Below are 23,105 nucleotides of genomic sequence, written 5' to 3' on the forward strand. Positions count from 1 at the left end.
CCCGCAGCGGCGGCGGCGCCGCCGAGGCCCGGCCCTCTCCTCTCCTCCCGCTCCCCACTCAGCGCGCACGGCGGGCCCGGGCCGCGCTCCCTTCCGGCCCCCGCGCAGGAGGAAGCGGCGGTGGCGGCAGCGCGCCCGCTCCTCCCTCAGCCCGTCCGCCACCAGCAGCCCCCCGAGCGGTTGGCGGCCGGGCCCGGCCCAACAGCCGCCGATGGCGCCCGGCGGGGGAGAGGGGCCTGGCCGGGACTCCGCCGGAGGCGCCTGCGAGCGCACGGGGAGGACGAGGAGTCGGTGCGCGCCGCTCTGCCGCCCCTCTCCTCCATCAACGGCGCGGCGGGGCCTCGCCGCCGCTTCCCTGCCCGGACCCCCCCGGTCCGCAGCGGGGGCCGCCGGCTTCCCCGGCCCCGAGACGCTAAAATGGCCGCAGCAGGGCCGCGCCCGGCGGTGCCGCCGGCTCTCCCGCTCCCCCTCTCCGCTTTCGGGAGGTGAGGAGGTGGATGTGGCGGCGTGAAATGAATGAACCTCCCGGGCCGCGGCAGCCCGTGGCGCAGGACGGGGCCCCTGGGCCTCGCCGGGCTCACGCTCGGGCCAAAGGCCACGAAGGTCTGGCCCCGTCTTACCCATCGCGAAATCCTCTGTGGACACATCAAGGCGCATTTAAATCCAAAACCTGATGGTTCTGCAAAGCCTACAGCGTTGCCAAGCCAACTGTACAGAATTTGCAAGTCATGGCCTCGGATACATTTGACTTTTAAAATTAAAAAATCCTTTTTTTTTAACACGCAACGTTTTACATTTTGAAAAGCTTTCTTGTGAAGCCTAAGTACTAAAACTCTGCATCCTTTAAAACTGAAAAGTAAATTCTGACAGTCTACAGTTAGTGAAAATTAGATATTCCTTTCATGGACAGGTTCCTTCACCTGGATTCTCCTGACCCCACTTTTACTGCAGAATCAGGAAATTTCTATGTCTAATTTAACATAGTTTCTAAAATGGCTAATTCCTGAAAAGTGAGCCTCCAAAAACGCTTGAACTTAAAATTTTGAGTTTGTAGACTAAAGTCCTAAATTTGGTAAGTTCAAGTACCCGGTGCATATGAAAATTAAAAACTAGAGAGAGGAAAACTCTTTGTTTTCCTTTAAGCCTCCTAAATTTGTTATTTTCGTTCCTGTATTTTCTGTATGGACACCAACCATCTTCATAAGCCCAATGTGTTTAAAAATACAAGCCAGAGGTAACAAAGCTGAGCAGAGCTGGCCTGGGAGAAGACACACCAGGGACGTGAGACTACTCCCCGAATGCTACCTCACACCACCACAGCTAACGAGCAATTAGAAAGAATTCCAAAAGCTGGCAAACCTACATATCTACATCTTCAAAATCTCCTTTGAAAAAAGACTTTTTTTCTGAAAGATCACAAAATACTCTTGTTTCATTAGTAATTAACAGGAAACAATTAGGAAAAATCGGTGCAAGCTAATTATACAGAAACCAGAAGACCATATGTTTAATAGAAACCTAATATTAAAAAACAAACAAAACCAGTAAAAAGGAAATCTAGAATCCAATTTTTAAAAAAATGCCCTCTCAGAAGGGCATTGTTCAGACAGAGGGTTTACTGCGGGGGTTACAGCATTAATCCACAAAAAAAAGCTCCTCTTGCCAGCTGAGACCAGGCTGGCTCAGGTCTACCCAAGTCTTCACAATTTTTTAAAAGCTAAGGATTATGAGTTATTTGAGTAAAAGTTTGGTACACAGTGGTGTGCTTTAGTTGATCAAGTCAAGGCATCAAATATAGCTTCATAGTCTCATTTTCAGTGAACTGAGGCACAGCATAGATTAAAATACCTTTTAAAGTAGAAATGGCAAGGGAAGAAGTTGTTAATATTCAGCTAGATGCATGGTTGGTTTTAAACTTTTTGATGGATAATTTAACATCTACTCTTATGGAGAAGAGCTGCCCCAAAATTCCATCTCACTGCAGTGTTCTTTCTTTCCTATACTTTGAAGCTCTTGAAGGATGCAAGAGAATAGTATGTAGTCAAATCTCTTGTTCATTTATTTTTCATTAAGCTTTTATTAGTAATCTATTTGCAGCCTTCAAGTAGGTTTTTTTCTTCATTTGAGAAGTATTTGTGAGGGAATGGGATACTGATGGCACTCAAGTCGTACAAAATCTTTTCAGCATCCTCTTAACTTTGCTTAGAACCAGAGGATTTTCTTCACGTATAGGAAGTAACAGAGTGATCCATGAGAAAGAGAAAATCAGCATTCCCCTTTCTGCTGAGGAAAATCATACAGAACTTACTGAGTTTTGCTTTCTCTGCCCAGCCAAAACGTTGATTGTGTTCAGGGAGTAAGAGCCCGGGGCTGCAATGGTCAGATGGTTCCTGCCTGGCCTTCAGCAGCTGCTACAAGTTGACAATGACAGGACATGGTCTGAGATCCCAAATTCACAGACACATGCGTGTGCCCAGCGCTGGTGGCACCGCGCTGCGTGGAATCAAAAGCTGATCACTTCGTTAGGCAACGATGAACAACCTGTGTTTTATCTTAGAAATCTGCTTTTAACTTCTTTTTCCCCAGTAAAAAAATTGTTATTAATAAACATGGCTTAGATGATGCAGTAGAGAAATTATGGAAAAAATACATATTTTTTTCTTTGTGTTTCTGATTCTTTCCAATCACTTCTTGTTTCCTCGATGGTTTTTAAGGTTGGCCAACAAAATGAGGGTGGCTACTTCATAGAGACAATATTTCGTTACTTAAGGAACAAGGTTCAGTTCAGATTGCAATTTGGCAGCTTCTGTGTTAGTGTACATCATTACTTAATTTTCTTTACTGCTACATAAATTGCATATAGAAGTTTAAGGGAATTTATAGGCACTTTGAATAATTTTGTTGTTGTTTACAACCCATGAACCCATTCTACAGTCTATAAATCAATGCTTTTTAAACGTCCCACCTTTCAGAAAATGATGGTTATGGGTTGAATTATTTTCCACCGATGTTCTTAGAATTGTTCCTTGAATGTATTAATGATGTACAATCTGTCCTTTGTTAAAAAATAAAACAGTTTTGTTGCTGTCCTCATGACCTGTTCCCTTTTTTTTTCTCTGTGCATTGTTAAAGCAGAATCAGATTTATTTCTTGTGCTTGCAATGCCTTGTTCTTGCTATTAAAGCTCGTGTTTTAACTTTGGGAGTTTTTTACCTCATATTCCAGGATAGCTCACATACTATAGTTAACTCTTCAGGAACTTTCCAAACAGAATGGTACTCCCAAATGGAAGAGTCCTAACCATTCTGTGTGTTAGGACTTATAATGCTACATCAAGATGTGGAAAAGTGTTTTGTTAAATTTTAGTGTCAAAGATAGCTTGCTGAGTAGGTAGTAAATAACTACGGGCTGCCTAAAACCATCAGGACTTTGTCTAAAATGTTTCCTTAATTCCTTCCTTGAAGGACACCTGTTTTTTTAAATCTGATCAGCCTACTCAAAATGCAATATTATTGTTGGAGGATAACCATAATAAACAAATACCTGTTAGGTTTCCTGCTACTGTCACAAACATTTTGAACAGAAAAATCCCGTTTTCATTGTCATGGCTGTTGCTTAAGTACCTGCTGCACTGCCTTAGCCATGACTGCATTATAACCATTCACACAGAAACAGCTTTGCTTTAAATCTTTAAGTTCTCTTCTTGTACGTTGAGATCAGGCAACTGTGCTGGGCTAAAACAATTATGACTCATTAAGCATCCGAGTGAGATTTATAGATACAAAAGAGTGATTGATAGAAGCGTCAGTCTCGTTAGCCACAACGCAGCATTAGATACTACTTTTGGAAATAAATGTTTCTTTCTGCACCTGGAAGGCTATTTTTTCTAGTAGAAAAAAAATAACAGAATTTGGTGCTCAGCCCAGAACCATTACATCAGTGACCTCTTCTAAATAGAAGAATAATTATGATAATGAGAAAAAGTAAAACTTTATAAAAGAGAATGATTTAAAATGTATGCATGGGATCAGACTAAAGAAGAAATGACCAATATAAATCAAATATAAAATATTTCATCCTAAAAAATTTGGGATAAGCTGATGTATTTTTAATTATTCCTTAGTAATGTACATTGAGTAATTATTTTATGCCACATTTTGAGGCAAAGATTGATCTTTAACCAAAGAAAAGCAAAACTGTTGATAGTAGTTTTGTAAGCATTAAAAGGCTCAAGAGAATATGTCAGATCTAAGATACTTAGAATATATTTCCCTGTGTATATTAAAAATGTCTGTATAAAAGATATTTCTGTATATTTTGGTGCACTTTTCATCCTGAAGCAACTCTGTTGTTAATCTGAAATAAACTTTTCCTTTTATCTTAATATTGTTATGGTGGCACTCTAATGGCAATATGGTTTTGAATACAGACTGATGAAATACATTTATTGATTGCAATCCAAGCTTGATGATTAGGCAACAGTATAAATTTGTTGTCTGTCTTTCAGCGTAACTCTTTCATCATTTTACTAATAAGGGCAGAAGTTTTAACACATGTAAAGGAGGGAGAATAGAAAATGTTCCATTTGTCAACATTAAATAGCGTGACATAGTCACAATAGTCTTTCATCTACTAACAAAATGAATATAATGAATGCATCTACAACCTGAAATATTAAAACCAAAGACTATGTAATCAGGAAAATAAAATAATAGGGGCTTTTTTTGCCACAATAAAAATAAAATAAAAGCACAGCAAGACTTAGACTGTTACTTAAGGCATGTCAGCCATGTCAGTCCGAAAACACCCAGCATGCAAAACACACTCTGCAGATATGTGCTGGGTCAGACCCTGTCTTGCTTTTTCTGCTTTTCAAATCAATGAGAAATATGTCTAAGTCAACTTCTAAAGTATTTTTAAACAATGTTAAACAATGGTTTTTTTTTGTATGAAGTTTAACAGAAGTCACTCCTACAATCACACATGGAAAGAAATACATGTTCTTAATTGCCAGCTAATTGCAGATGGTCTTACTTTGCAATGGTCTCACACCCATCAGAAAAGGAGACTCTGTTTTGTATCTGAAATCCTTGGAGATACTTTCTCAATAATGACTAGCCTCAAGATCTTTATGTTAGTAGAGATATCTCATTTAAACAAATGCAAATAATAAACAGAAAATACCTAATTGAAATGGTTTCAGCAGGGTCACATATCTTAGAGGAGGATCACCTTTCCCCTGCCTCTTTCATTACATGCCTGTTTCTCTAAAGCTTTAAGAATACTTAAGTGTCAGTGCAATTTTAGCAAAATTTATGATGTGTTTTATGTAGGAAACTTCTGTATGTATCTGAATCATGTTTATAAAAATAAACTACATCAAAGGCATATAAAAAGGCAAATAATAACCCATACACATACAAGCAAAAATATATAGAAAAGCAAAAAAAAAAAGGTCAGGTTTGTGTCCAAGGATGTGCTCCTGCCTGTGTACTTCTGTGGTTCAGTGTGTACTCACTCTCATCTGGGAGCAGAACCAGTCAAGCATATGTAGGAATGGCCATACTGCAAAGAGTAGAATCCGTGCAATACAGGATTTGAAAGATGCAAAGGGATTGTTTCATTTCTCCTTCTGCATAGAGTTAAGTTGTAATGATTTAAATTGCCATTGGCACATGCCCTTAGGAATCTCAGTTTAAGACTGATCTTCAGTCTCCACAGATAATGAATTAAAAAGGTTGCAGTTTTTGCCCATATTAACCTAAATAATCTCTACAAATAAGTTTCTTTTTCTACCTGAATTAGAGTTCATTGTGCTCTTTTCTATACTGGGAGATTGCTGTTGTGTTTCTCAGTCTTTTTTCTTCTGCAGTTCCTTCAATCTTCCTTCATTTATTATTTTTAATCTCTCTGGAGTCTCTTTAACTTGTCTGTATTTTAAAGTGGGGCATTCAAAACCGGATCCAGTACTAATGTAGGTCTCTCCAAAGCTGAATAAAGCAGAATGACTGTCTTCTGACATGCTGCATTTTTTTAAAAATACATCCTGATATATTATTAATATATCCTAAAATATTTTTCAACAAAATCACAGTTAGATCCTGGTCAATTTGTAGTCCAATATAAATCCCAAGTTCTTTTCTGTACTGTTGTTCTCTAGTCAACTAGATCTCATTTTGGATTTCTTAATTTGATTTCTCCTTCTAAAGTGTATGGTTTTTTACTTGTCTTCACAAGTAATTTTAATTACACATTTTAATTTATCCAGATCACTTTGTACTCTAATCCTGTCCTTAACCAAACCACTTGTCAGGTGCTTGCAACACCCGTGGTCTGGCAGTGAAAATAAAGGTAGAATCATCGCTGGGATAAACCTGTGTAGGATCAAGTGCCCCTCTTGGGCTGTCAGTGAAATGCTGAGACTGCTCTTTTCTTCTTTTTCTTGCCTGTTTCCAGGTTCAGTTTTAAGAAGTCATAAGGGACAGTGACAAATGACTTACTAGAGTCAGTGTCACCTGCTGTGTCTATCCATTTATCCTGCATGCCAACTATTCCAACAAAGATGGACAAAACTGTAGTGTGACATCAGAGCTTTCCAGTGATTCTCAGAAGACTGGAATACGAGATGTGTAAGAAGACTTTCATATCCGGGTAGAATTCCAAAGTTCTTTGCTTTTCTCAGTCATTTTCCGCTTTTCCACAAGATGAGAAATGTCATTCTGGGACAGTATTTTCTCTGTTAGAAGGATGAGGATGTCCACTGCTATTTTTAAAGATGGCATTTACATTCTTTAATGGAAGTATATACTAACAGCACTGGTCCACAGGAAATACTCAGTTATACAGATAGTAATTGTCAAATGGTGGGATGTGGCTCAAGGCAAGATGGAAATTTTCTCCAGAATTGTATAGATAACCAAACTAGCCCCTGTGTAATCCCTATGAAAGAAGAGATAAGAAATATTGATGGAGTAGAGCTTCAGCCCTGATATAGACTGTAGAGAGCTCTGATTGGTATAAGCAATATGAGCTCTGAGACGGGGGAGGTTAAAGAAATGCGAGTTGTCTCATGTGCTCAGAGTTCTGCTGTATAAGGACATCTCAGTGGGTGGGATGTTCTAACTCACAGTGAATTCTGAGCTCTGCAGTATTTGTTAACAAGCTGTCGCAGTAAATAAAGTGGCCTATCACAGGCATTTATTTTAACTTTAAAGATTCTCCAAGTCTTTATGCTCTTTGATATATGACAGTGTCAGTCATTATCTCCCTGTCTTTGATTCATTCCAGGCACATATCATCCTTATCATTAGCTGCATGTATAAAACTGGGATGGGCCTGGATGTCATTGGGGTATTATTCCTAATGGGTACCATCAGGTCACGTTCCTTAAGTAGTCACATGCAGCTGTTAAAAGTAGGAGGCCAAGAGGCGAGGAGACAGCAGGGTCAGGGAATAGCTGCCACCACTCTTGAGCCCTGTCAGAAATCGTTGGATCCCATGTAATAACACGCTCATGTCACATAAAAATGTCACCAGTATCGCGGCTGATTTTGCCACAAGCTAAGGGGATGTTAACTCCTGTGAGCACGGCTGGGATGGGATTGGCCTGCAGATTTTTACAGGAGTGAATTAGACTGGGTTTGATGGTTCACCCCTTTTTCTGTGAAAAATTCTTGAGGTTCTCTTTGGTAGTTATTTGTGTTTTCTGGGAGCGTGAGGTCCACAGCAGTGTGTAAGCGTATTGTGAACATATGTGAGGCTATTACTCAGACTATTTAGTGCTCAGAAGAAAGATATTGTTCCTTTTAATATTATGAAGATATTCATCTCTATTTCTTCTTGAGAAAACCCTGTAATTTGTGATTAAATTTGCTTACTTTAATATATTGAATTCTGTAATTTTCTATAAAAGGTACGTAGATCACAAGCACTATTTGCTGTACTTTTAAACAAAACAAAGACATCAAAACTAATCAGTTTTCCATCAGTTTGAAGATATGTGTACTTTGACTGAGGATTTATGGTTGCTAAAACAATGTGAAATTTTAGGAGGCTGTTTAAATTACAGTTACCATATGAGGCTGTTTGAAGCAGAGCTGACCTATTATTAATGTCTGTCCTGTTTGCTGCCTTGTAGTATAGAAGCTAAATGTATTGTTTTTCAGCATAGAAAGGTTTTAAAGTGCGGTATCAGTTTTCACTGTAAAAATTCCAGACTCCGTACCACCCATAAGGATGAATAAAGATTGTAATCATTCTATGGAAAATTCAGCAAATGAAACATAATCTTCTTAAGAATAGGTAATATAATTTAAAGAAAGGAAAATTAAATCTTATTCATTACCCTTAAGTAGTTTTCCAAGAGGAAAATGATCAAGTAACACTGGAAATGTATCGGGGAGGAATTCAGTGCTGTAGAATGCTTCCTTTCTTACTGCGTGAAACTTTGTTGCTTTCATACAGGGGAAGATTTGAAGTGGCCTTAGAACAATATATATCCTACCTATAAGAAACTATGTTACATTTTTTTTTTTGTGTTTCCTAATTTATAGGACCCAATTAAAAATGTTTTCATAATTTGAGGGTATTTTGAGTTCTATGACAGTCCTCATCACTTTATTTAATTGCAACCCATCAGCTACCATCTTCTCCTCCTCCCCAGACAGACCTTGTTTTCAGAGTTTCTTTCTCACTTCTCCCTGTGGCTCCTGCACTAAATGCAGTCCTTCAACTTCTTGTCTGTCAGTGCTAAAATTCTTCCCTCCCCTCAGACTTCCCTAAAATCTTTCTCTCTGACTTTTCCTTTCATTCAGTTCCTGTTTTCAGCTTCTTTCCACCTACTCTCTCAGGACCAAAATCCCTCACATGCTTCCAACAGAGATCTCTCTAGCCCTTTTCTTCCACAATTGCCACCCCATTCCTGCCTTTTGTTGTGGCTCTCTCCCGCTGCTGCTCTGCTATATTAGTTAGGATCCAGGAGCCATATTCACTAACTGAGGATAGGGATAGCTGAAATTTAGCGAGATGAATAAAAAGAAAATCTTGTCCCTATTTCTTGGCTATATTTTCTTCAGTGCCATAATTCACTTTGGTAATAAAATACACTCTTCTCTTCTTGTATGAGCTCACACAGGTCATTTTGTTTCTAAAAATGTTGCATACATACATGTAAGACTGAAGCAGCAATCCAACAAATTTCATACTCAGTGCAAAGAACCTCAACAAAAACATAATTAATGCAACACAATGTTTGAGATTTTTAGCCAACAAAAGCCAGACCATTTAGAGCTAAGTTCCCATAGCAACCTTACTCTATCTCCTCCTGTGTCTGTGTGATAGGGTCTTTTTTACATGACCACATATTGCTAGAGAATGTGCTGTATTATTCCATAAATAGAACATCAGTTTAATAGGTGACTTAACTGCACAAGGACTTACAAAATTATATATATGTCTTCAAAGGAAATTAAAACAGTGTGGCTTGTAGAGGTACTGTATGTATATAAATACTAGAAGAAATTTTCATGTCAGCTTCAACATGATATTACAACATCATTAACATAAATCCTGACTGCAAGTGATTTTTTGGCATGTTTTTAGTTTTCCAATTATCTATTTCCCTGAATATATGGAAAATATAAAGACTAAATAATTATGGGATGAAAATTGTTGGCATTTCTTAAAAAATAATGCGAGGATACTCTTCAGTTTTAAGTGATTATTTTCCAGTGTAGGCAGCTGTGTAAAAACATATGGGAACTCAAAAGAGGCAGACTTTGGTCAGACTTCAGAGCCCGAAATTATCCAGTTAACTGTAAGCCCTTAAATAAAGGGGCCAAAGGTTTATATACCTCTACAATTTCTCTACAATTTAGGGACGTGGAAGAGCATCTCCAGAGGATGATTTAGTCTCCTCTTGAGATGAGATTTGCCTTCTGCCTATCTTACTCTGGTCTGGAGAAACCAGTCAAGATTCCTTCCTAGCCCAATTTATTGCTTAAAGTAGGACAAATCCAAGCTGTATTGTACAAGAAAAAGGAATGAGATTTTCAGACATTGCTGAATACTTCATGCGTCTTAGGGGTTAGATTCAGGAGTTTCCCCAGACTACACTGATATCAAGGTCTAAATCCATGACTTCATGTTCACTTGACGATACAAATTTGTTCTGGATTAGATAGGACGACACAGGCCATCTCTTTTGAGTAGATACAGAAATAGTCCTGTGATTATTCCGGGTTAACACTGACTGCAGAAAGACAAATGGTACCTTATTTGACCTAATATTAAAATGATGCAGCCAATGATACCTGATTTATATATAAAGACTGTTGGAAGAACTTAACTTCATCTGCGTGTGTGCATTTGAACCAGCAGAATGAGTTAACATTGATTCAGCACCTTACATTCTTCAGCTGTGACATTTTTGATAGAGGACTGTCTCAGAGAACCTAGGAATCTGTCTTTACAGGAGTTGGATAAGGTACTTCCAGCTCATGAGCTTTGATTTCTACATCTGAATGCTGGGTTAGGCACTACAGCTCAAAAGTAATCAAACCCTAAATTTTTGTTAGATCTAGATCAAGGTGACAAAGTTGAGATCCCTGGAAATTTATCTATACCCTTGAAATGTATGTTTGGAATTGGAAGTGTTTTATATGACATTGATACAAAACTCTGGCAAACCAGATGGCAAGCAGTTAATTTGGAGAGGATTTTAAAATGAGAGTAACATGATGAATAAAAACAAGGAATAACATTGAAAAAAACACTCCTGACACAAGAGAGAGAAATGTTACCTATTTCCACAATTGGGCTGCAGAATACATTTTCCATATTCAGTTTCTTTGTAAAACAGACCTACAGAGAAGACCTGGTTAATGTTCTGACGGCTGTTAGAAGCAAAACAGGTGCATACTGCTGGCATTCAACCACGGTTAGCTTGGAGGAAATCTGACACTCAACAATTAGGTGACTGGCAAAGCACAAGTATCTGCTTTCCCGTAATAATATATAGACAACAATGAGACAATGTGTCCAAATAACAGTGGGTAACAGTCTGAAATATTGAACAGTTCCCCAGAGAAGTAATAATGAGGAACTATTCAACTAATATCCTCTTTCTCACAGGGTTATTTCAGGGCAGCAATCATATTGTGCTGTGCTGGATTAAACTTTGTTAAGTAGCACATTTAATTGTAAGCCTTCATAAAATACAGTAGTGAGAGAAAGTTAAGATTTTTTTTTTCACCCAAAGAAACAGCAAATTCATGAGATCCTAGGGATCTGAATGCTCTGAATGAAAAGCTTTCATCTAGATGCAGTTCAGGAAGGCAAAGTGGGGAAACAGATGAGAATAAGTAAACAACAAATAGAAACCTAATGGGAAAAAAAAGCTTGAGAGTTTGAAGAGTACGAGTATGTGACCACAATTAGAAGTCAAGACTTACATGTCAGAGCAGTGGCTGAAACAGTTTCTGATGCTATGAACAGGGGAACTCGAAGTTATCTAAGTCCTCTTACACCTGGGGAAGTAGAGCCTTGCAAATTCTCTTAAATAAACGGAGTAGCAACAAGAATATTTGACCTTCTTACCAACTTGCCCTCTTAGTTGAAACAGTTCAAAACATTCTCGAGAGTGGGTCAATAGCCCTTTAACCTACATTACAAAGTTCACAGACAACAGCATATTATTTCCACACCCAAGACAGGAATAACTGCAGCTTCTCCCTCGCCAGGAGACCAGCACCCAACCATCAGCACTGGCTGGGGTGGGAGGAACGCCATACGCTTGAACTAACTGCATCCTGAGACAAGGACCTCATTAGCCCTGAGGCTCCACAGGCAAAAGTGTTGTTTTCTTACCAGCTTTTAGGTTGGTTATTTTTTTAAATTTCACGCGCGGTTACTTACAGGCTTGTAGCGACTGCCTGGAGAAAGCAGATTTTGACACGGGGCCCCAAAACATCTTTCCTGGGTTGCCAAGGGAATGGTCCATGCGTGCGGTGAGGAAGGAAAAGCTTTGACGTGTGGGAAGAGCCAAAAAAGATGTGTCTGCTCCAGAAATACCAGTCACCTGTCGGGGGGAACCTTCTGGTGAGGTTTCCTGAGGTACCTCCTGACCAGCTCCCTTTTCCAGAGCCCACAGAAGGGCCTGCAGCTGCCGGGGCAGAGCTGGCAGTGCAGGGACTTGGGCAGTTGCCCGGGCCTGCCCAATGGTCGCCCCAACGGTCGCCCTAACGGTCATCCCAGCTGCCACAACCCCAACTGCCGCTTCACAACCAACTGCTCCTTCACCAACCAGCTGCTGCTTCAACGGCCAACCGCCACCTCCCCCTCAGCGCCTCTCAGCTTCACTACCCACCTCAGTGCCCACCACCTTCACTACCCACCTCAGCGCCCACCACCTTCACTACCCACCTCAGCACCCACCACCTTCACTCCCCCTCAGCCCCCACCACCTCCACTCCAGCCTCAGCACCCACCGGCTTCATTCTCCCCTCAGCCTCCCTGTTGGCAGAGCCCGGGCAGAGGCCGGCCTGGCTCTGCCTGTGGGCCATGATGGCTCTTTGCCCCTTCATGGGCACTTCCCAGAGGTGGAGGGCCCCAAACCCGCAAGGTGTGGCCTCACTTCACCAGGTAAATACCGCCATCCCTCAAAGAAAGGCTTCTGGCCTCACCCTCTTCTCTGGTTCGGCTTCTTGTGCTGGTCAGGTAAAGGGAGGAGGAAATACCTTCAGCCAAGTGTAGAAATACATTTGTGTCTGTGTAATGAAACCAGTTAAATACAGACACTGTGTTACGGATTATTCTGCTAGAGTAGAAATTTACAAATATAGTGAACATAAGCATTATTTTCAACTGGAAAACTCACAAGCCCTTTCTTTTTTCTCAGGCAATGGGTCAAACTGCTGTTATTTTGCTCCAGCTGTTTGTTACAAACTTCATAAACGTCTACGTTTTTCCACCGTTATTCATCATCTCCAATATGTGTAAGTACACTGGTCATAGCATTTAATATAAATAAATATATTAGTCTTGCAACACTTAGGTTAATATATATATATATATATATATATATATTATTTCAATTCCTATAAAACAGTAGTAACCCATAAGCAAAAACTGTCCCAAAGCTGATGTTGAGTTACCCATAATTTCTGTGTACCTGAGGGAATAGCCTACTGCCAAAGGTAAGTGCAAAGAGGTGAATTTAAGCTTTGTCATCGACATTTGCTTTTCTTGGGTAATGAAAATTTTCCTGATGCTTTTACACTGCACATGGATCACCTACAGGACATGTGCAAGCCATAATGCCATGGGAAGTGTCAATGTGTAAGATGCCATAGAACCATTTTGGAATAGTGTGCTGGCATTCTGGTACAGATCTCTCTGGTTTAAGAAATAATCACCACTTCCATCTTAGATGAACTCAGGAACTGGCAATTTACATTTCAGAGGTAGAATTTTGTGGATGCCTTTCTGCAGCAGAGATTAGGGTTAGTTTGCTAGAGATCTACCATGTATGATTGTCTGAGACATGCCTACTTCTTAATTAGAGTTTCTGGTGCAATAATTATTATCCTGTTTGTAACAATAACATAACTTTTAAATTAGTTGTTTTCTCATAGATCCAAACAATAAAGATTAGCAAGGAAGTGTCAGTGCTGCAAGGTACATTAACCTGGCAGCATGAGATAAATTGACACTTATATTACCGCTCTTGTTGCTTTGATGCGTCATTAAGAAAGTTAAGATTCAGCAGTCTGCTGGGGAGAGAAAAACCCAGTTTTACTCTTGTTCAATTTTAAATTGATCAGTAATACAAGATCTTGATTGAAGTTGAACTGTTTCATTCAGGTTTCAGACAGGAGCTGTTGAATACAGCAACTGTCAATTGCGAGAACAAGGAATCTGAAGTAGTGAAAACAGTAGAGCTCAAGCTGGGAGGGGAAAGATACAGAGAGAATACATGAGAAGATCCAAATCAAGCTGGTGAATATTTTGGAGAATTGGGCAATTTACCTGGGCAATTAAATCAGAAAATGAGCACTTGGCCTTAGTTTGTGTTTTAGGCAATGGCTGCATAGTACAGGTAATGCTAATTGATGTTTGTAAAGCATGTGGATGAAGCCAGGTATTATAAGAACAAAATATCTCACATGTATATATAAACGCAAAATACCTATCCTGAGAGGTAAGAATTCTTTTATAAATGCTATTATAAAAATAAAATTCTGTTATAGCTACCTGGCCCATCAGAAGTCAGCCTTTGAACTATTCACAGCTTCAAATACCTTAAAATTCTCCTAACCAATTATGAAATATAGTTATCCTCACTTAAAGAAACATAGGCACAGACAGTGGGATTCGTCTTTCTTGTCTTTAGATGACCGCAGAACTGTAGTCTACATCTGAGCTGGAGGTCTGGTGCTCTTTTATAGAGAGAAATAGGCACTTTTAAGGTATGACTCATTTGAGATATTTTTAGGTATGTACTTTAGAATGACATTAATCGCTCTTTCAAATCTCCTGTTTCTTTCCATTATTTATAAAAGATATCTAGATGTCTAGCCCAGGTGTAGATTTTGATAATGTAGGAGTCCCCAGTTGATTAGATTGTATCTTGAGAGACTTCTCAGAAAATACAAGCTGTCTATCTGCGTTCCAGAATCACATCGCCAGTCTTAAAGAGGAAAATACTGGATGATGTTATATTTCCATACGTTGACCAAATGTCTCAAGATTAATTTAATTCTTTATTCATTTCTTCAGTGATTTTTCTGGGCAGGTTCTCTAATGTTTCTGGACTCTGATTTATGTTCAGAATATGCCTACATGTCATGCTGTGAGCAGGCACAGCCCTTCTGTGCCGGTGCTGGAAGCTGATACAACCTCACACTGCGAATGTCCTGACCCAACCCAAAGTGTGCGCACCTCAGTGCCTGGCCCTGGCTAATTAACCATGCTGCTTAGCAGCCTTGTTAGCGACATTTACTGTGTACATCTCCTCATCAGCAGAGAATATAGGCTGGGGGACCTGGGGCCTGTCTAAAGTAATTGTGTAGGCAGAGCTGCAGAAAGGTTATAACTGCTTTTTTGCAGCTGCGCAGTCTACCTGGCATCTGATTAGGATTCTGACTGTATAATAGAGTAGATCATCACATATAAGTTAAACCAAAAAGATCTAATTATGTCTTGGAATTGGTGAAGATATGTAGCTGCTTCTTTCTTCTGTGTGATCTGATTGAGAAGACAACTCTAAAGAAAACAATGTCCCATCTTCGAGACAGGAAGCGCCAAAATTTGGTGTTACACCAGTGTGAGTAACAAGTAACTAATAAGAGCTATTTTTAACCTTGCAATCAGAATAATTAAGATTAGAGGATGTCCTATACTGGGCAAAGGATGTAATGTGCAGTCATCGGGGTGTAGTAAGACTGAGATTCTCCTGTGAGATGGCCTTTAAAAAATGACATGTTAACCTCTCCAGTAAATTCACTGACAACTTCATCTCGTGCAGTCAGCATCTGTAGTCATCTCATCCAGACTATTATTCTCCCTTTTCCCCTTTTTTTTAGCTTCCTCACTTACTGTGGAAAGATCTATGTGACATTTTCCCTTAACTGTTGGGTTATCTCCTGGGAACAGGGAACTTTGAGCAAATTCTTTCTTACCCTGCCTCACACGGATGTCATTTTACTTGTGGAAGCAGCACCTTTAATCAGTTTTAGTTAGGACTCCTCTATTCTGTTGTCTCTGGAATGAAAATTTCTTCACAACTTTTTAATCTCATGAAATTATGTTGTTGTGGCAATGTTTTATAGTGCTGACCTATGCATTTGATGACTATAATTAAAAAGTTTTAAGAAAGCATAAGAATTTATAGACTACTTGTCTGTGCTTCAGAGTAAAGCGGAACACTGTCCTTCCACGAGTCATTTACAAAGTAACTTAAAGGATTATATTCTTTTGATTTTTTTTCAGTCCCTTATAAAGTTGGAACTGAAGAATTATTCTTTTCAAGTTTTTGAGGGAGTGTTCTAATTAGCGAGTTGAACAACAGCTCCTATAAATGTCAATAGTTAGGCAGTCTTGGCTTTCTAAACTACGTATGTGCAGTAATAAAAGAGCAACTACCCTTGGAAATTACTTTGTCACCTTTTCAAGTCAAAATTTCAGAACTATATTTTTTTAATAGCCAAATTGGCACAAAACATGAGGAGATGTAGCACTATTTGATGACAGACCTCTTCTATGACTGGCATTTAGTGAATATGTTACAGTGGATTTTTAGTGGCCTGCCTTTAGTGATGCTCTGTTCCCACAACAGCATCAAGAAGCTTTGATATTGCCAGCCTAACTTTGATTTCAGCCTAACTGAACTCTCAATAAATTTTTTAGTGTAAAGACTCCAGGATTTTATTAATCTAACAATTTTTCTTAATCTGTCACAAGGGGGCAGATCAGTACTGTTGAAGTTTATAATGTTTTTCCAGCAATCAGCAGCAATCTACAAAAGCAGACCTGTGTTAGGACTGAGCAGTTGAGAAATCTTGAAATACATTGTTGCCTACAGTTTGATTTTCTTATCAATATTAAATGGTGAGGTTTTAATGTTAATATTTCAATCACAGAACGAACACTTGCTCTGTGGGATTGTATTCGTAACTTTTTAATGTAAGAAATAAAATTAAACAACATCATAGTATAGTGAATTTTCCAGACTGCTTATCACACCACTCACGTAGTGTTCAATCAGCCACTGCAAATTATTAGCTATCGCCACTTTTGTAACTGTTATAACTTATAAATGCAAACGAGAAAGATTTGATTCATTAAAGCTTGTTCCTGAAACTTCTAACTCTTTCCCAGTTTCTGGTAATCACGTGATAATAATGTGTAGTTTCCCTTAAAAATAAATTTTATTTACAAAGGTAAATTAAAACTATAGACATTTAGTTCCATAAATAAACCCTTTTCTTAAATAACCAAACTTTTATTCTGTCTTTTACCCTATATTTTTCAAACAGTATATTCTTACCTCAAACTGCATCCCTCTCTGTTTACTTGCTGCAAGCATAACTCAATAGTCCACGCAGTTGAAGGATGTAAATCAATGTATTCCTTATTTCCTTTTTCTCTCTTCTGTGAATTCTACTAATTTTTTTGTTATTCATTTTCTGCTGCAAAGTAATGTTCAAAGTTTCCTTTTTTGATGTTTACTGAATTCAAAGTAACAGCGTTCAAAATTATTTATGTTTGATTTGGCTTCACGAGGTTTACATATATAAAGAGGAATAGTGATCCAGCTCAGAGGTCTTTCAAGACAAGGCTGTGCTCAAGACCTTAAACACTTAGCACAAGTGACTCAAATGAGCTGCTGAAGGATCCCCTGAATTTGAATCTAGAAAATAAATAAGAAAAATTTGCTTTCATACCAGAGAAAAGCAGTAAGAAATCCATTTAATTTGCTGTGTGTTATAAAGCTAAATAAAATAATGGTATTTCTGTTACAATTATTGCCAAATTTGGTTGTAGGATGACAATATTTCCTGTGCTAAGAAGCTTTAGACTGAATATGCACTGTAGTACTTTGAGCAAGAGGTTTTAGAACATATTTATGTACCAAAAAATGTCTCATTTTTAATACCTGTGATTCTAGGAAAATAAATAAATCAATAATAAATATATTTAAATATCTTAAGAAGCTACTGACAGAAGAAAGATCAGTGGCCTCTACTTGTGACCACATGTAACAGAAATGTTACCACTGTCACTTGGTGAAAAGAAATCAAAAGAAGACAGATGATGATATGAAAGCCAGCCTAGTTGAGTTTCAGGGACGAATTCCACCAAAATACTGTTTGTTTTCTGGATTCCAGCATGGAAACTACTCTATACGGACAGAATCTTCTGTCTGCAAAACTCTAATAAGCAGGCAAAGTTTCAAGCACTTGCTTCTTGAGTATGTGCAAAATAAGATAATTCAGAAGGTTATGATTTGATAACAAGTGGTGACTTTACACTGTAAAAGCAACACACACCCAAAAGAATGTTAATTGTAGCAGAGGTGCCATCAATCTTTACTGGAAGGAGGCAAGAATATTTTTGCTGAAATACAATGTCTCAAACCAAATAAAAATAACCTGAGGCTGAAATTGAGAGCACATGTATAAAATTTCAGCTCAGATGTTTAAGGTATGAGAAAACTATAGGAAATAGAATCTAGATAGTAATTCCACATCCTTTATATAAGTTTACATATATGTATATTTGTGTATAAACACATATATGTATAGTGGTAGAAGCTCTGTCAAAGGAAATGGCATTTGACTAAAATATTTGACATATTAACTTCTGATGCCAGATTAAAACACAAATTATGTAAATGCAGTTATATATTTTCATGTGTGTGTCTATATATATGCATGCAACTTCAGATGTGAGGATTTGTTACAGAAAAGCAAATGCCTTAGATATCTGTTCTCAGTTTGCAGGTCATATGTACGTGGGATGAAGTACAGAGTAGTGATTGTTCTAAGATGAAAAGAAAGGCACTAAAAAGCCTTGTTGCTGAAATTTAAGCTCTATTTTTAAAAGAACAATATGTCAGCTTGCCTTGACTTTTTTTTACATCAAAACAGCATTATTTAAATTCATATAATTGTTATGTATACTTCTTATGTTTTTAAGTGTTCCATGATGATAGTTAATGAGAGAAACAGAAATGTATTTATTATGCCAAATATTTATTCCATGCTGCCGTTACTCCTACTGGTAAATCTGGTGTGTACTGACCTTATTCATTGTATCCAGGACATTATGTAAGGGAAAAATATGCATAATGTTGTTGTGGACAGTACATCCCACACTTAAACAGAATCAAAGTACTCTTTAAGGCATTTTCTAGACTCTAAGCAGGGATACAGAGCAGATGGCAGACATTCAGCACACTGTGTTTGCGAATTTCAGCTGAGCCCTCCTAAGAAATCTTTCTGGATGTGAATGGACTTTTTACTCCCTGTGCACTTTAAAACACCATTTGGGATGTGTCTGTCTCTTTGGTTTTGAATTCAGTAACAAAGTATAATGTCCAGAAACTTTTGGAGAACAGTGACAAAAGCGATGGTAAGAAAGTGTTTTTTTAATTCAGTTTTATGCTAGAATTAGTGGAAAATTAATTGAAAAATTAATTTTGAAGCTTAATTCAGCGGATAGATTGATTCTTTTGTTTAATATTGTTTCAAATATTGACCCCGTAGCAAATACAGTGTGAAAGAAGACTTGATGTCATTTATACTGTTGCAAAAGGACGTGTTGTTTGACGTAGAATTTTTGGTGATATATACAGATACATACCTTTCTAGTATATGCATATAGGTTATGATAGTAAGATATTTAGTAAGTTTATTACAGTTCAAAAAATAATTTGGCTTCTAATTTTTAGGAAGGGATTTTTGTCACTGTTACACAGATCTGATGGCAAAAGATTGTACATTTCTATAAGAAGGCAGAGGGCACACAACTGAATGGGAACTGTCGTGTTTTTACAAAGTCATTAGCAAACTGCAAAGGCTACCGCGTGCTTTACATGGTACTCAGTCGTGCAGTGAAAACAGGTGGAAACACATTTTAGCCACCTGCTTTTCTATCGTGATCTAAGACCAAGAGTGTTGAAAACTTCTTATGAATGAGCACTGAGCACTGGTTGTAGCTCATGCATTCAGGATTGCATTAGTGTACAGGAACTATGAGACAACGTCCACTTGTAAGTTTTACCTTGGAAAGAAGATGGGAAATGCCCATGCCATGCTCCAGGTGCCTAAATTTCAATACTGAGTGAAGTCTCTAAACAGCTTTGCTGTCCTGTGAAACTGTGGTTAACCATGCTGTAGGCCTGAGAAGGTTGGCGGAAAGTTGCTGGAATATTCATGAACTATTTATTTCCATTCCAATCTAAATGCTGTAAAATATCCCTTATTACTCCAGCAGACTATTTCTGACAAGACTGTCCTGTCAGCTCCCAGAACATCAGAGCTTTGCGTTCCTATCGAGAGGGGAGCTCTCCAATGGAGACTCAGCTTTATGGATGTAGCTGAAAGAACAGCTTTGAAAAAATGGAGTGTACATCTTTACTGGTGAATTAAAGTGATCCAAACTACAGGCCTTAGTGCTGACACAGGACCATACTGCTGAACTATCAGAGCAGACCCTGCAACAATTTTTGGTTTGTTCTAAGCAATATTTTCCTAGCTAGTGCATGGGAAAGGTTCAGGTTGCCACAGGCCAGTAGCAGTCTGGGTGCAGGGAAAGGAGAGCCACTTGGCCACAGGAATATTTACTAATACAGCTGCAGCTAGGGATGGTGAAGCCAGAAAGCCAATCTTAGGATAATGAGGCTGGTAAAAGTGAGACATTTAAAGGCTGGTAGAAAAGGGTTTATTTCCAAAGGATTTGCATAAAGGATCCAGCAGAATAAGAGTGGTTCATCTTGCTTTTCAGGGTGTAAAACAGGGTGCCGTGTACCCGTGGCCCGTTCTATACTGATGCTGAGGTGTGACCTCCACAGATGGAGCTTATGTGTTAAATGTGAAAAGTTATAAATATATAAACACATTATTATTAATTTTTTTGCTATGAACCTTTTGCTTTCTTTCACTAATAGCTGAAATATATTTGCATCAGTTGTGAGTGAGAAGGGGTGTTATATATTTGCCCTGAAACTCTAAATAACTGATTGTGCCTATTATAAATGGATAATGATACACTTTGAAATCACAATGAATAATAATAAGCTTTAAAATCTTTAAGTTTAAAGGGTAAGTTTATTTTAAACTGACTTTCAGTCACAAGTTGGACAATTACATATCCAGCTTGCTTTGCAGGGCGTAGAACAGGGTGCCATGTACCACGTGGCCTGTTCTGCACTGATGCTGTGGTGTGACCTCCACAGATGGAGCTTATGTGTTAAATGTGAAAAGTTATAAATATATAAACACATTATTATTAATTATTTGCTATGCACCTTTTGCTTTCTTTCACTAATAGCTGAAATATATTTGCATCAGTTGTGAGTGAGAAGGGGTGTTATATATTTGCCCTGAAACTCTAAATAACTGATTGTGCCTATTATAAATGGATAATGATACACTTTGAAATCACAATGAATAATAATAAGCTTTAAAATCTTTAAGTTTAAAGGGTAAGTTTATTTTAAACTGACTTTCAGTCACAAGTTGGACAATTACATATCCAAAGTTATAAACTTTAATCTAAATTTAGCAGTTTTCAGAAGAACTGAAGCCCTTTACCACTAGATGACACTATGTAGTCAGTTGGGAGTGATGGAAAGGCACAGAGCACCAGTAATCCTTGCAGATAACGTGAAAATCAGTATTACTGCACCACAATACATCTTCTTGTTTTCAAGTCACAGTAAAAACGTCTCATACAACTTTTAATGGTATCACTCTAAGAACAGGACATAAAATATGATAGTTGAATATTGTTTTTGTAACAGCACGCAAGTAATTGCTACCTTACTAACTCAGAGTAGCAGTGCATACACACTTAAAATGATCTCTGGAATATTTAGCAGTAAAAATGGGGAGAGATGGTGAGTGCAGTGCACTCACACAATGTAAGGTTTCTTCTGCAGTTCCTCCATTTGTATCCAGCCTTGACTTACAGCTGCAGATGGGTCTCAGTTGAAACCCTGGAGATGAATAACTCCAAACCCTGATGATGTTCAACACTCATTTCCAGTTAGGAATTTTGTAAATGTACCCCATGTTTAGAATGGGACTACCTCCTGGAACCAATTATTCATGAACTTTAGTGGGCTTGAAATCCAGCCTCAGATCCAAAATTTGCAGCCTCAGTGTATCTCTACCAAGAGTACTGCGGCCCCTGGGACTTTTATAACAAAGCCTATTCAGTTTACCAGTTGCTATGATGGCTTCATAATGAGAGAAAATATCCATAAGAAACTAGTTTTCAAATGCCCCAGTTTTGCAGACAATGCCTGTAGCCCAAAGGCTTGTCTTATTAGTAGTGGCCTTAGTTCTGACCCATTCTCTACAGGCACACAGCTCTTGTTGATTCACCTTTATAAATGAGGGCAAATTTAGTCTTTAAATTTCTCAAGAATCTTGATATAAAAATCAAATTTTACTTATCTTTTAGTCTTGTTTGTAGATGCTTTTAGTTAGAGTTCTTAAAGAATTTCTCATTCGTGACCTGTATTAAATCAATTAAACAATCCTTACATTGAGCAAGCTGTGCAGTCCTTTTCCATTCTACTAGCCTAAAAATTCCTGAGGCTATTTTACGCCAATTCTGACCCGTTCTCTACAGGCACATAGCTCTTGTTGATTCACCTTTATAAATGAGGGCAAATTTAGTCTTTAAATTTCTCAAGAATCTTGATATAAAAATCAAATTTTACTTATCTTTTAGTCTTGTTTGTAGATGCTTTTAGTTAGAGTTCTTAAAGAATTTCTCATTCGTGACCTGTATTAAATCAATTAAACAATCCTTACATTGAGCAAGCTGTGCAGTCCTTTTCCATTCTACTAGCCTAAAAATTCCTGAGGCTATTTTATGTGAGGAAAAGCCAAGCTCTGTCTCGATATTGTCCTGTCCCAACTTGTCAGCACCTGGATGCTACATTGCCTGATTAGAGTAGGGAAAAGCCCACCCAGAAGGTCTGTGACATGTGCGTGTCCTGTCATAGGGTGGAAAGGGCTTTGAGCATAACGTTTTAGATTTGTGTGGTGACTGCTGATGGGGCTTCTGTGAGCCAAAAAATCTTTAGTGGTAGGCAAAAGTACAGCCAGAAGAGACCAGCCAGCTGCACGTGGTGTGCTCGGTGCTGGGACAGGAGAGCGGCTGGGACGGGCAACTACTGGTCTTTGAGATGGAGGTGCAGCACTGAGAGAACCTGAAACTCCTGCCAAATGAGTTTCATGCTCTGTGTGAGGTATTTGACAGGTCTGGCAATGGAAAAGAGATGTTGTTCCCCCATCACACCTACAAAACAGGAAAGGGACCTGTTCTTTTTAACTTTTCTCACAGTTTCTGCTGCATGACAGGATTCTCTG

At 38.6% G+C, this 23,105-nt stretch overlaps 1 protein-coding gene across 1 annotated transcript in view; it reads right to left on the reverse strand.

Annotated features, from left to right (window-relative positions):
- SENP6 (SUMO1/sentrin specific peptidase 6) overlaps nt 1–643 on the reverse strand; it is a 60,109-nt gene extending 59,466 nt beyond the window's left edge. Inside the window, exon 1 of the mRNA XM_014949351.1 lies at nt 621–643. Within this exon, the coding sequence (XP_014804837.1) occupies nt 621–624 (4 nt within the window). The 5' untranslated portion in view covers nt 625–643. The remainder of the gene's footprint in view (nt 1–620) is intronic.
- Between the last annotated feature and the right edge of the window lie 22,462 nt (nt 644–23,105).

The sequence above is a fragment of the Calidris pugnax genome, unplaced genomic scaffold, assembly GCF_001431845.1.
Source record: "Calidris pugnax isolate Ruff unplaced genomic scaffold, ASM143184v1 scaffold132, whole genome shotgun sequence".
Lineage (NCBI taxonomy): Eukaryota > Metazoa > Chordata > Aves > Charadriiformes > Scolopacidae > Calidris > Calidris pugnax.